The following is a 12,987-nucleotide window of genomic DNA, read 5'->3' on the forward strand; positions in this document are numbered from 1 at the left end:
CCGGTTTTATCGAGTATTGCGCAACAATCTTTATGGCAATCGAGGCATTGAGGATTAGATACGGACTAGTCCATAAATAAGCCGTGGCCAAGCGGCGGCCCCTCAATAACCAAGTGCCTTTTTCTGGAGCAACCAACATGGCACGGTGGTTGCTGAATTCCTGTGTCCTGCTGCTGCTTCTGGCAGTGGGTAGTCTGCAGGCGCGCCTGATCCCTCAGTTGTCCCTGGACGATGGTCAGTTGGAGACCAAGGGAGCTACCTTCTTTGCTACTCCCCGTGTGGATGACAACAGTGCTGACAACTATCGACTGCCGAATAATACGGAACCAGAGTCCTATAATGTGGAACTCTGGACTAATGTCCATTCCGGCGATACTCAATTCAATGGCACAGTGAAAATCGATCTCCGTGTGCTGGAAGTGTCCACGGAAATCAAGCTCCACTACCGTCAGACATCGAATTTCGAAGCATCGATTATCAGCAGGGATGTGGCTACGCCCACTGCCATTCCTCTAACTGTTGTCCCCGAACTTCAGCGCGAATTCCTCTCCCTCACGCCGACGGACACCACATATTCCTTTGCTGCTAACACCAATTGGACTCTCACAATCAACTACAATGGCACACACCGATCTGATATGGGTGGATTCTATATCTCCAGCTATACAGATGATGATGGCCAGATACAGTAAGTAGATTCTTCGGATATACTGATCAAAAAAGATTAATAAGTTTGACTCCTTTTGAATCCCATAAAAACTAACTTAATTTTGAGCATAACAATTAATATTTTGTTAGTTCAACTTAATCAACTTGAATTAAGGAACTATGAACCCAATGTGCTAGTGCTAATCAAACTATCAATAACGATTGTACTTGACGGATTCCTTTCTGCCCGTTTGATTTCATATCAGAAGCCACATTCTGGCTTATCTTACTAATCGAATATTAGTGCGGGGGCATGTGACATCCAAATAATGAGTATTATAATCTTTCTTTAGCTATTTGGCCACCACTCAGTTCGAGAGCACCAACGCCCGTCATGCCTTTCCCTGTTACGATGAACCTGCTCGCAGAGCCAACTTTACCATCACTATCCACCATGATCCTTCCTATACTGCCATCAGCAATATGCCCGTGAATGACTCTATCACCAGGTTAGTATTATCTAAATGCAATTACGCGTTTATTAAACTAATTACTCATACGCAGCGTTGACAATATTAAAAATCTTTCTTAATATCAGCATATAAAAAAAGATTTTATTTCATACATCAATATCTTCTAAAGTGTTAACTCGTTATTTCAAATTAATCTCCCTTTTAGCTCTGGAGTTACCGGCTTCGAGACCACACCTAAGATGTCCACTTACCTGGTGGCCTTCATCGTGTCCGATTTTGAATCTACCACCGGAGAACTTAATGGTCTGCGTCAAAGGGTTTTCTCGCGCAAGGGAAAGCAGGATCAGCAGGAATGGGCTCTTTGGTCTGGTTTGGTTGTGGAGTCCAGTCTCGCCGGCTACTTTGGAGTTCCTTTCGCCCTGCCCAAACTGGATCAGGCTGGTATTCCAGACTTTTCTGCCGGAGCCATGGAGAACTGGGGTCTGGCCACCTACCGTGAGCAGTACATGTGGTGGAACAAGGAAAACTCAACGATCAATCTGAAGACCAACATTGCCAATATTATTGGACACGAATACGCGCACATGTGGTTCGGCGATCTGGTTTCTGTGAAATGGTGGACCTATCTCTGGCTGAAGGAAGGATTTGCTACCCTTTTCTCTTATGAATCGAACGACATCGCCTTCCCCGAGTGGAACACCTATCAGATCTACCATGTGAACGATTATAACAGCGCCCTGCTGAACGATGCCCTGGCCACGGCCGTTCCCATGACGCACTACGTCCAGACACCCAATGAGATCTCTAACCGATACAACACCTTCTCATACGCCAAGCCCGCCAGTGTTCTTTACATGTTCAAGAATGCCTGGTCGGACAAGGTTTTCCGTTCGGGATTGAACAAATACCTGACCAAGAAGTGAGTAGCAAATACAAAAATTATAGCATACTTTTTAGACACAATCAAGGCAGTTTTAATTCTGATATATAATTTGCTAAAATATTTCTAATGATCTTTTTCCTTTCAGCAAATACACTTCCTGCGATGAATGGGATCTGTTTGCTTCATTCCAGGAGGCGGCCAACGAATTGGGCCTGACGCTGCCCACATCTGTGGACAACATCTTCAGCAGTTGGTCCCACCAGGCCGGTTATCCTCTGCTCACCGTGACCCGTAACTACGATACAGGCACCGTGACTATCACCCAGAAACGCTATGTGGCGGACAAAAATGATGCTAATGTGGCAACTTGGTATGTGCCCGTCAACTTTGCCACTGCATCCAAGCCCGACTATCGCAACACGAGTGCCACGCATTACTTGCTAAATGTGACAGAGACCGTGATCACGGATATCCAAGCTACCAGCACTGAATGGATCCTTGCTAACATACAGAATAGCGGCTACTATCGCACTCTGTACGATACACAGAACTATGAACTTGTCACTGCAGTTTTGAAGTCAAGGCCCTGGGATATCCATCCACGCAATAGAGCCCAACTCTTGTACGATACGTACATCTTTGTGAACACCGACCGTTTGAGCCACAGTATCCTGTTCAGCCTGCTCAGCTATCTGAACAATGAGGAGCAGTACGCACCCTGGTCTACGGCCAACACAATTCTAACCGTGTACGATCGTTATTTGCGTGGTGATGATTCCTACTACAACTTCCAGGCATTCGTAAAGCAACTGATCGATCCCATCTTCGAGAAGATCGGAGTGAACGAGATTCCCGGGGAGCATTATCTTCACAACTATCTGCGTATTGTCCTGGTTAGCTTGGCCTGCCAGGTGGGAACTAGTGATTGCTACACCCAGTCCGCCCAGAAGCTTTCCGAGTATCTGTACAACGGCACTGCTATCGAGGCCACTTTGAGAACTCAGGCCTATTGTGCTGGTCTGCGATCCACAACCAATGATGTATATGAAAGGGTTAAATCAGATCTATTGAGCTCCACGGATTCCACTGACCGCAGTCTGTTTGTCTCATCGTTGGGCTGCTCAGGAATTAATAGCCAGCTTATTGGATTCCTACAGCTTTCCCTGGATAGCACCAACAGCTTGAGCTACTCGGAGCGTACTTCCCTTCTTAACGCTGCATATTCCCGAAGTGAAATCGGTCTAACTGCCAGCTTGGATTTCCTGGAAACCAACTGGGAAAACTATGCCAAGCTTTCGGAGACTGCAAAGCCCCTCGATACGGCCCTGCGTGGTATTGCCACCTATGTGGTCAGTGAGAAGCAGAAGACAAGGGTAAGTTCTTAATACTTTCTGATTACTTTCGGAATAAAGATCAAACTAACCAATTAATAATTTAATAGCTCAACGCCCTGGTGGATGTTGTGAAGGCAGATGGTCCTGATTATCTCAACGATGATCTGAGCACCACCATTGACTCTAGAATTACAGCCAACTTCGATTGGTTGGATGTGAACCGTGATCCAGTGCTCAATTGGATCGCCGACTCTTTCAAGGAGAGCAGCAGTCCCGCATTGACTTCATCCATCAGCATGATCCTGGTCAGTGCGATGGCCCTCCTGCTTTCCAAGCTATTTTAGGTTAATGTCATGTGGTCAAGTATTAAACATAAATTCAGTAAAATAAAATGAATCAACATTAAAGATTGTATCTTAATCGGAGGCCAAATAGAATTGATATTGATAATGGGCTGATGGAGTCCCCTGGTGGGGGAAGTTCAAAGTTTCATAGATCGGATTGTGAATTGATGGGTTTGGTCAATCTTATCGCGATTCTGGGAATGGCAGTATTGTCGATAAAGTATTGATAGTTGCGCATTGAACCGAAATTCGATTATCAAGTGGATATTTACAATAGCCCGAGTGGTTTATGGAGTTCACGTGCTCCTACTAGGTTTAGATCTGGAACCTTCAAGATCAAAAGCCTTTTTTGTGCTTTTATTCCCATTGAATGATTTCTTAATCAATTTGTAGGGCTTTACCCAAGCCTACCATTGTTTTATACGAATAATCTATGGTGGTTACATAGCATGTGAATTGTTGCTTAGTAATGACCGGATTAATGGTCTGGTCTTTATCTCAAGAGCAGCAATTGAAGAGGCTATTATACTAGAAGGTAACTAGGCGTGTATACTTCACATTCATATCAGTAGATCAGATAAGTAAGGGTTCCAGCGCCCAAGTTTTACTGAAAGTGTTTTTAGTTTTTGCGTTACTTTCGGTAGTTAATAGTTGTTTTCACTAATTGATTAGCATCCGACATTCTTTTCATTGACTAAACTAAGAGGGGCGTTAAATAAGTTTTAAAGTTTATAGGTGATACATCGGGACCTTGTCAAGAATTTAGAAATCTATTTAGATCAGTTAACTATATCAGATCAAGGGCAGTCCATCCACTTGAGACTCTTATCAGCACACTTATTAGCCTTTATCGTAGACGTGATTGTTACCAACCACAAAAAAAATCCAAATTCATGGGTTTCAAAGGGTAGTAGAATACTTGATTTACTACCCAATGTAGTTTATAAACAGCTCCAGGCAGTAGGTAACGGTCATTCTAAGCGACAAGATTGGAGTAATCTTTATGTCTCCGAGATAAGATGAACTGCCTCGCTTAAAAGTGGCTGCACGAAGTTAGCAAAATTAGTCTTGCCGCGTTTTCGCCATGAGTCGCGTTCAGATCGGGGGCATGTCCCTATTTTTGGTCCTCGTTTTGGCCATTTCCGCCACCCAGGCGGCGGTGGTTCGCAGTTTTCCACCCTTCGAGCAGCTGCAAAACCTCGAGAATCCCAATCTGCGCTCTGTTGTCCCCTTTGCCGATGACGATAACTACCGTCTGCCCAACGATACAATCCCCACCGATTATGATATAACATTGACCACCAAAGTGCACACTGGGGACACCGCGTTCAGTGGCACAGTGGCCATTACCCTGAACGTTGTCACCGCTACCTCTACTATTGTAGTGCACGCCCGCCAACTGGAAAACTTTACGGCCAGCATTATTCAACAAGGAGTGGCAGGAGCCGTGGCTCAGGATTTGGCTACATTTTACGAATTTGAGCGCGAGTTCCTCAGCTTAAGCAAGGAGGGTCTTACATTCCCTGTCGACACCACATGGATTCTGACGATCAAATACGAGGGACATCTGCGCACGGACAACGGTGGCTTCTACCTGTCCACCTTCACGGATGAGGAGGGTAATACCAAATTCCTGGCCACCACCCAGTTCGAGAGTACCGATGCCCGTCACGCCTTCCCGTGCTACGATGAACCCTCTAAGAGGGCCACGTTCACCATCACCATCAACCACGATCCCAGCTATAATGCTATCAGCAACATGCCTGTGAACGAGACTACCTCCAGGTTGGTATTCTAATGGGTATTATTTCTTACCTAAATTCCTTTTTATCTTTGGATTTTTAAATGGGTTTTATTTTGGGTGAATTTATAGATTCCTTACCTAATTTTTAGCTTTAGTGGTCTACATACATACATCTATGCAACGGCAACTTTGACTTTAGATTATTATGATAAGCCAAAACCGAAAGAATGTCTGTCAATAAACTTATATTATAGGACGTTTAATAGCTGTTATTAAATGCTAAATTTGACATTTTTAAGGTTATTACTTCACAGAAGTTATTAATTATTGACAAATATGGTTAGGATATAGATAAAAAAAATGAATTATGACTGAAATTAAATTGTATTTTTATTGCAGCTCTGGAATTACTTCCTTCCAGAAGACCGTGAACATGCCCTCCTATCTGGTTGCCTTCATCGTCTCCGAGTTTGTCTACTCGGAGGGTGAATTAAATGGCCTGCCGCAGCGCGTCTTCTCTCGCAAAGGAACCGAAAATGACCAGGAATGGGCTCTGACCACCGGAATGTTGGTGGAGAAGCGTTTGTCTGGCTACTTTGGAGTTCCATTCGCCTTGCCCAAGTTGGATCAGGCTGGTATTCCTGATTTTGCTGCCGGTGCTATGGAGAACTGGGGACTGGCCACCTACCGTGAGGAGTACCTTTTGTACAACCCTGAAAACTCGACCATCAGCACTCAGACCAACATTGCCACCATTGAGGCCCACGAAGATGCCCATATGTGGTTCGGTGACCTGGTAGCTATCGAATGGTGGACTTTCTTGTGGCTCAAGGAAGGTTTTGCAACACTCTTTGAGAATTTGGCTGTGGATTTGGTAAGTTTATACTACGGTGACTAATGGGTGACGTGACACTTAACTAAATTTTGTTTTACAGGCCTATCCCGAGTGGGATATTTTCCAGACCTTCCATGCCGGTTCCTACCAGAGCGCATTGGTTTACGATGCCAGCGCCAGTGCTCGCCCTATGAGCCACTTCGTCCAGAAGCCTTCAGAAATTGCTCTGCTGTATGACTCTGTTTCATATGCTAAGGCAGGATCCGTTCTGGACATGTGGCGTCATGCCCTGACCAACACCGTCTTCCAGCGGGGTCTGCACAACTATCTGGTCGACAAGTAAGTATAGTTTTTTAACTGTCTCTAAAACAAAAACCTGACTTATTGCATATTCTTAATTGCCACAGTCAATTTACTGCTGCCAATCCCACCAAGCTCTTTGAAGCCATTGCCAAGGCTGCCGTGGAAGAGAACTACGCTGTTCCTGCTACCGTTGCCAACATGATGGGCAGCTGGACAAACCAGGGAGGAGTACCTCTGTTGACCGTGACCCGTGATTACAGTAACGGAAGCTTCACTGTTAAGCAGTCGGTTTATACAAACGACAAGGACTACACCAATGACAAGTTGTGGTATGTGCCCATCAACTATGCCGATTACTCAAATCCCGATTTCCGTAACACGGAGGCCACTCACTACCTGCTGAACACATCTGAGCTGACCATCTACGCCGACTTGGACGAAGCCAACTGGCTAATTCTGAACAAAAAGTCCACCGGTTACTACCGCGTTCTGTATGATAACGCTAACTATCAATTGGTCATCGATGCCCTTCTCTCTCGTCCACACAAGATCGATCCCAGGAACCGTGCCCAGCTTATCAATGATCTGTACCGTTTCGCTACCAGTGGACGTGTGGCCCATTCCACTTTGCTGCAGCTCCTGACCTATTTGCCCCAGGAGGATCAGTACTCCCCCTGGTCCGCTGCCAACACGGTGATCACTTTGTTTAACCGATACCTGAGCGGTGATGCGGATTATGCCAACTTCCAGTTCTACGTTCGTCAACTGGTTAGCTTGCAGTACGATAAGTTCGGAGTTAACGATCTGAATGGTGAACAGCATCTGGTGAAGTTCACCCGCAACGTGTTGATCAACATTGCCTGCCTGGCTGGTCTGGAGAGCTGTCTGTCGGAGACCACTGCCAAGTTGACTGCTCTGGTGGAGGAGGGAACCGTTATCGAGCCCAATCTGCAGTCGCAGGTTTACTGCAATGGCCTCAGGCAGACCTCTGACAAGAACTTTGACTTTGTGTACAACAAACTGCTTAACTCCACCGATCAAGCGGAGCGTCGTCTCCTCATCTCTGCCCTGGGTTGCTCCCAGAACGCCGACCAGGTGCAGAAGTTCGTGTCCAGCAGCATTGTTAAGTTGAATGGCCTGAGGGAGCAGGAGAGGATCACACTGCTGAGCCCTGCTTATTCCCGCGGTGAGGTTGGCCTGTTGGCTTCCATTGAATTCCTACAGGAAAACTGGGAGGAATATGCCCAGCTGACCCCCGGCTTTGGTGGTGTAAACCCCCTGTACAGCGACATTGTTGGCATCTCGGCGTACGTCGTCAACGATAAGCAGAACGAGGCCCTTCAGAAACTGGTGGCCACCGTCAAGGAATCCGAATATGTTCCAACCACATTGCAGGCTAGCGTGGATGCCAATGTGAATGCTAACAACGCATGGCTGGAATCCAACAGGGAGCCACTGATGACCTGGGTATCTGGATTCCGCAGCGGCAGTTCCGCTTTGAACGCCTCTCTTTTGGCCCTTTTCGCCTGCCTTTTGGCCGCCAAGCTGTTCTAGAAAATCGTAGATCTTAAGTTAGTCATAGATTTGCACTCGTGCGCCAATAAATTCCATTAAATCCAGAAGACTTTTGCTTATTTGGCTTTAGAATTTACAGTTCCCTTCAGCGCTTTATGGCCGTGAATTGCCTGATCGAAGTGGCCAAGATAAGCGTGGTGATCTCATAAATTTCCTCTTCCAAAAGCTGCTGAAAAACTAAGTTCTTTTGTCCACAAGAGAACCATAAATACATGCTTAATCAGCCTTGGCAACTAAATCCATATTTTCGAGGGTTTTTCGAAATCTTAAGTCTTGTAGTTCCCCAAATGGTAACAAAGAAAAAAACTTGTAATTTATTGCTTTGGCGAAAAAGATTATTGGGTTTACTGATTGCAGTTGCAAAGAAATGACAAATAGATTATGGAGTCTTACTTCTGGCGTTAGTTTTATTTATTATTCTGATAGGCAATTACAGAGATAATTAATAGAAAATTATGACAATATTCTTGAGAGTTTAACTCTTACATCTTAAAAAGTCTTAAAGTTAGAAGTAGCGTATACATTTCTTGCCACCAAGCCGGACATTTCTGTAGTGTAATGAAAATTTATATTTATAATAGACCATAAATAATCATCTGCTTTCGATTTCTGATTTGCTTGACGAGTGTCGACATCAATCAACATTCGTCAAGTGCTTCAAAACAGGAAAAAGTTCCCAAAAGAGTGCAATATACTCGAGCATAGCAGATTGTGGCTCAATCTTTTATATTCCACCTTCCGATAAGTTTTATGAATCCAGGTAAATACTATTATCATCATGTTATTTAAGAAATATCCTAGTTCTTAAAACTATCCAATTTCTATAAAATGAACACCACTTTTAGATAATATTGTTTATCACTTTATACCCTTCAAAATAGTTTTACAATTTTCAATCATATAACTTCGATTTTATTGAATAGTTAAAACCTTTGTCTTAAACTTGGTTGGTACGTCACAATGATATCAAAGACAACTGGCAAGCTGGTCATCCAACGTTTGATTGCCAACCCTTCATGAAAGAGTGCAAATCATGGTTGATAAGATTGGAGGCAGTGCATCATAAAGTGCGAAGGCTTCCTCAAACAAGCAGTGCAACGAACATCCAATGTTATGCCATCGTCTGAAAATATTCGAAAAACGTCGGTTTGGATTGGTAGCCAATGGCGGAGTGTGTAAATCACCGCTATGGCTTCTTATCGCTATTGCCGCTTAATCTACAGACCAGGCCAACTTTATCTGGGCCTAAATAAAACGTTAAAGGCTGCAGATAAACCACTGATAATGGCCAAGTCGCAAAACGCTTTTCACTCACCATATATACCGGACCCAAAGCCAAGCGGCATTTAGTTTTCGATTCGAATCGCGTGTCGATTGGCGTGCGAAATACTAGATCTAGTCCAGGGTCCACGATCGAACCCTTAAAAAGTGAGTCTTCAGTGGTTATATAAGTGTGGAAAGTTCGGGTGAATTTGAAAGCCAAAGGGAAAATATCCTTAACCTTATAAAAAAATGTGATGAATAAAATCTACAAAAATCTAACAAATCTCTATCTAAAAACGATAAAGAAAGTTATTGTTATTTTCTAGGAAAAAGGAGTTTAATTTTTAACCATCTGTTTTAGTAATCGCTTTTCAATAGTCGTATTTGTTATAATTCATTCAATAGGTAAAATGTTCGCCCTTCGAGTGGCTGTTCTTCTGACAGCCTGCGTGGCCTTGGCTACCGCAGGAACTCGGCAACTAACCTTAGATGTCCAGCCGCCGACGACTTTTGCCACTGAGCTGCAGGACTACCGTCTTGCTGAACACATCACGCCAATTAGTTACAACATCACCCTGCGACCCTATTTACTAGAAACCGAGGGCACTAAGAGGTTCACCTTTGATGGCGAGGTCTGGATCGAAGTAACGTCTAACCAGAGCACAAGTGACGTGCACTTGCACGCGAAAAATCTCACCTTTTCGGTCAGCGAATTTTGGCTGAAGCCAGCTGCTGGTGTGGCCAATCCGGCGGCAACTGCATTTTCATCCAACACAACCAACGATGACACGGATATTGTCCTTCTCAAAACGCCAGCCCCATTGACGGCAAATACGCCATATATCCTGCATTTCGTTTACACCGGTCTGATGCAGGATGATATGCAAGGATTCTATCGCAGTTACTATGTGGATGATAACAATGTTACCAAGTGGCTCGGATCCACTCAATTCCAGACCAATCATGCCCGCCGCGCTTTCCCCAGCTTCGATGAGCCCCAGTTCAAGGCTACCTTCAATGTCACACTGAAACGTCACAGGACCTACAACTCGGCCAGTAACACCCGTCTGATCCAATCTACTCCCAGCACTGAGGAGTAAGTAACTCTAATATTTTGTAACCTAAAATTAAGGCATTTATTTTTAAAAAAGTTTTAACTAACCCAAAATGTTTATATTTACCCATGCTTAGAGGTTATTTTACGGATGTGTACAAGACGACTCCTAAGATGTCCACCTATCTCCTGGCCTTCATTATTTCCGAATTCGTGGCCCGCAGGGATGATGATTTTGGAGTTTATGCTCGTCCCGAGTACTATGCCCAGACCCAGTATCCCTACAACGTGGGTATTCAGATCCTGAAGGAGATGGGCACTTACTTGGACAAGAACTATTACTCAATGGGCAACGACAAGATGGACATGGCCGCTATTCCTGACTTCTCAGCTGGAGCAATGGAGAACTGGGGTCTGCTGACTTACAGGGAACGCAGTCTTTTGGTAGATGAATCGGCAACTACTTTGGCCTCTCGCCAGTCCATCGCCGCCGTGGTGGCTCACGAACAGGCGCACATGTGGTTCGGCGATCTGGTCACCTGCAAGTGGTGGAGCTACACCTGGCTCAATGAGGGATTCGCACGGTACTTCCAGTACTTTGGTACCGCCATGGTTGAAGATCAATGGGAATTGGAGAAGCAGTTTGTGGTGGATCAAGTGCAGTCCGTCATGGCCATGGACTCGACCAATGCTACCAATCCTTTGAGCGATGAGAACACATATACACCCGCCCACCTCAGTCGCATGTTCAACAGCATCTCCTACAACAAGGGAGCCTCCTTCATCCGCATGATCAAACACACCATGAACGAAACGAATTTCCAGAAAGCTCTGCAGGAATACTTAAAGAAATAGTAAGTACTTTATAAGCTAATTCGAAGGTTTTTTTCTAAAGAAATCTTTTACAGCGAATATCAGCCATCTGTTCCCGAATATTTGTTGGGAGCCTGGCAGGCCCAATGGCCCAACTCCAGTTTTAATGAGAGCTCCGAGAACATTTTCAAGAGTTTTACCGAGCAGGTGGGCTATCCGCTAGTCAATGTTGAAGTCAGCGCCGACCTCAAGTCGGTGAGCTTTAGCCAAAAGCGTTTCCTGCTGAAGGAGAACGACGGTGCCGATCCCAATTTGCAATATACTGTCCCCATCTCCTACACCACTAGTGAGGCCATTGACTTTGGAAACTCCACGCCCAAATTCATCCTGAAGCCTAACGTAACCACGACTGTGACTTACCCCACTGCTATTAAATGGATTGTGGCCAATATTCAGGAGACTGGATACTACCGTGTTAACTACACGGAAAGCAACTGGCATGCTATCCACGCAGTTTTGAATACCAACAACTGGGGAGGAATTCACGAGAGCAACCGAGCTCAGATTGTGGACGATCTGTTCAATTTGGCCAGGGCCGGAAATATTACCTACAACCTCACTCTGGACGTGATTGAGTATTTGGAGACGGAGACCAACTATATTCCCTGGACGTCGGCCTTTAATGGTTTCAGCTATCTGACCATCCGACTTGGTAATGATACGGCTGACTTCAATAGTTACATCCAGACCCTGACCAACAAGGCCTACAATCAGCTTGGATTCAACGAGACAACCAGTGATACTGCCTTGGATATCTATCTGCGCACCAAGGTTCTTTCCTGGGCCTGTCGCTATGGCAGTGCCGATTGTATCAGCAAGGCCAAGACCTACTTCCAATCGCTGACCACTGTGCCGAAGAACATTCGTGCCACCGTCTATTGTGTGGGTCTCCGTGAGGGTGGAGAAACTGAATTCCAGGCTTTGTATAACAAATTCAAGACTGAAACCGTGGCCACCGAGGAGACCCTCCTGCAGAACTCCTTCGGTTGTGTTAAGACCCAGGCTCTGATTGAGAAGGTCTTCGACCTGGTCCTCAGCGATGAAATTCGCCGGCAGGACAAGTCCTCCGTTCTGTCCACTCTGTACACTGAGAACAACGAGAACGTGAGCCCCGTGTTCGCCCTGGTCACTCAGAAATACGAGGAGCTGGCTACGGCGTAAGTATTCTAATAATTTCAAATTCCTTTTCGTATAAATTAATTTATATATTTTTTTTCAATTTTTTTTGTAGCATGGGTGGTTACTCCGCCGTCGCCACTGTGATCTCCAACATCGCCGCTCGTTTCACCACCCAGCAGCAGTTGACTGATCTGAAGACCTTCAACACCAACAATGGAGCCAAATTCGGAACCTCCCAGGCCACTTTGACCGCAGCCGAGTTGACTGTGGACGAGAATCTGCAATGGGCTGCTGCCAAGCTGGGAGTTTTCCGCAGCTATCTGGCCAATCGCAACGGAAGTGCTATGGTTAATGCCTTCAGTGCCCTTAGTCTCCTGATGGTGGCCCTGATCACCATGCTGCGTAACTAAGACTAGCCAAGACTAACCCAGGTGCAATCGATCGGGTCACATAACCCATAAAGTATTTGTACGCTTAGAGCACCCAATAAAATAACACAATTTTGTAGATAACCACACACTATAGGCTTGTATTATTAT

General features: G+C 45.2%; 3 protein-coding genes across 3 annotated transcripts; all 3 read left to right on the forward strand.

Annotated features, from left to right (window-relative positions):
• Positions 1-124: 124 nt before the first annotated feature.
• Positions 125-3,745, forward strand: LOC108109583 (aminopeptidase N). The gene is made up of 5 exons (XM_017218159.2): positions 125-688; positions 1,002-1,157; positions 1,327-2,040; positions 2,150-3,377; positions 3,446-3,745. Exons 1-5 carry the CDS (start codon positions 138-140, stop codon positions 3,680-3,682), a joined length of 2,886 nt encoding a protein of 961 aa, XP_017073648.2. The 5' UTR covers positions 125-137; the 3' UTR covers positions 3,683-3,745.
• A 935-nt stretch (positions 3,746-4,680) lies between these two features.
• On the forward strand, positions 4,681-8,183 carry LOC108109571 (aminopeptidase N). The gene is made up of 4 exons (XM_017218147.2): positions 4,681-5,467; positions 5,826-6,300; positions 6,362-6,600; positions 6,669-8,183. The coding sequence occupies exons 1-4, from the start codon at positions 4,767-4,769 to the stop codon at positions 8,116-8,118; spliced, it is 2,865 nt and encodes a 954-aa protein (XP_017073636.1). The 5' UTR covers positions 4,681-4,766; the 3' UTR covers positions 8,119-8,183.
• Positions 8,184-9,498: 1,315 nt separating this feature from the next.
• On the forward strand, positions 9,499-12,965 carry LOC108109557 (membrane alanyl aminopeptidase). Its single transcript, XM_017218129.2, has 5 exons — positions 9,499-9,567; positions 9,808-10,498; positions 10,594-11,310; positions 11,365-12,486; positions 12,561-12,965. The coding sequence occupies exons 2-5, from the start codon at positions 9,813-9,815 to the stop codon at positions 12,856-12,858; spliced, it is 2,823 nt and encodes a 940-aa protein (XP_017073618.1). The 5' UTR covers positions 9,499-9,567; positions 9,808-9,812; the 3' UTR covers positions 12,859-12,965.
• Positions 12,966-12,987: the final 22 nt, after the last annotated feature.

The sequence above is a fragment of the Drosophila eugracilis genome, unplaced genomic scaffold (genome assembly GCF_018153835.1).
Source record: "Drosophila eugracilis isolate 14026-0451.02 unplaced genomic scaffold, ASM1815383v1 contig_47, whole genome shotgun sequence".
Taxonomy (NCBI): domain Eukaryota; kingdom Metazoa; phylum Arthropoda; class Insecta; order Diptera; family Drosophilidae; genus Drosophila; species Drosophila eugracilis.

Bases quoted from the DNA above. Each gene is read 5' to 3' on its own strand.
- LOC108109583 (XM_017218159.2), top strand. From the start codon at position 138: ATGGCACGGTGGTTGCTGAATTCCTGTGTCCTGCTGCTGCTTCTGGCA. The intron at 1,158-1,326 runs GTTAGTATTATC...TCTCCCTTTTAG, and splicing joins GTGAATGACTCTATCACCAG to CTCTGGAGTTACCGGCTTCG. The intron at 2,041-2,149 runs GTGAGTAGCAAA...TTTTCCTTTCAG, and splicing joins AACAAATACCTGACCAAGAA to CAAATACACTTCCTGCGATG.
- LOC108109571 (XM_017218147.2), top strand. From the start codon at position 4,767: ATGAGTCGCGTTCAGATCGGGGGCATGTCCCTATTTTTGGTCCTCGTT. The intron at 6,301-6,361 runs GTAAGTTTATAC...TTTGTTTTACAG, and splicing joins AGAATTTGGCTGTGGATTTG to GCCTATCCCGAGTGGGATAT. The intron at 6,601-6,668 runs GTAAGTATAGTT...TAATTGCCACAG, and splicing joins CACAACTATCTGGTCGACAA to TCAATTTACTGCTGCCAATC.
- LOC108109557 (XM_017218129.2), top strand. From the start codon at position 9,813: ATGTTCGCCCTTCGAGTGGCTGTTCTTCTGACAGCCTGCGTGGCCTTG. The intron at 11,311-11,364 runs GTAAGTACTTTA...AATCTTTTACAG, and splicing joins CAGGAATACTTAAAGAAATA to CGAATATCAGCCATCTGTTC. The intron at 12,487-12,560 runs GTAAGTATTCTA...TTTTTTTTGTAG, and splicing joins TACGAGGAGCTGGCTACGGC to CATGGGTGGTTACTCCGCCG.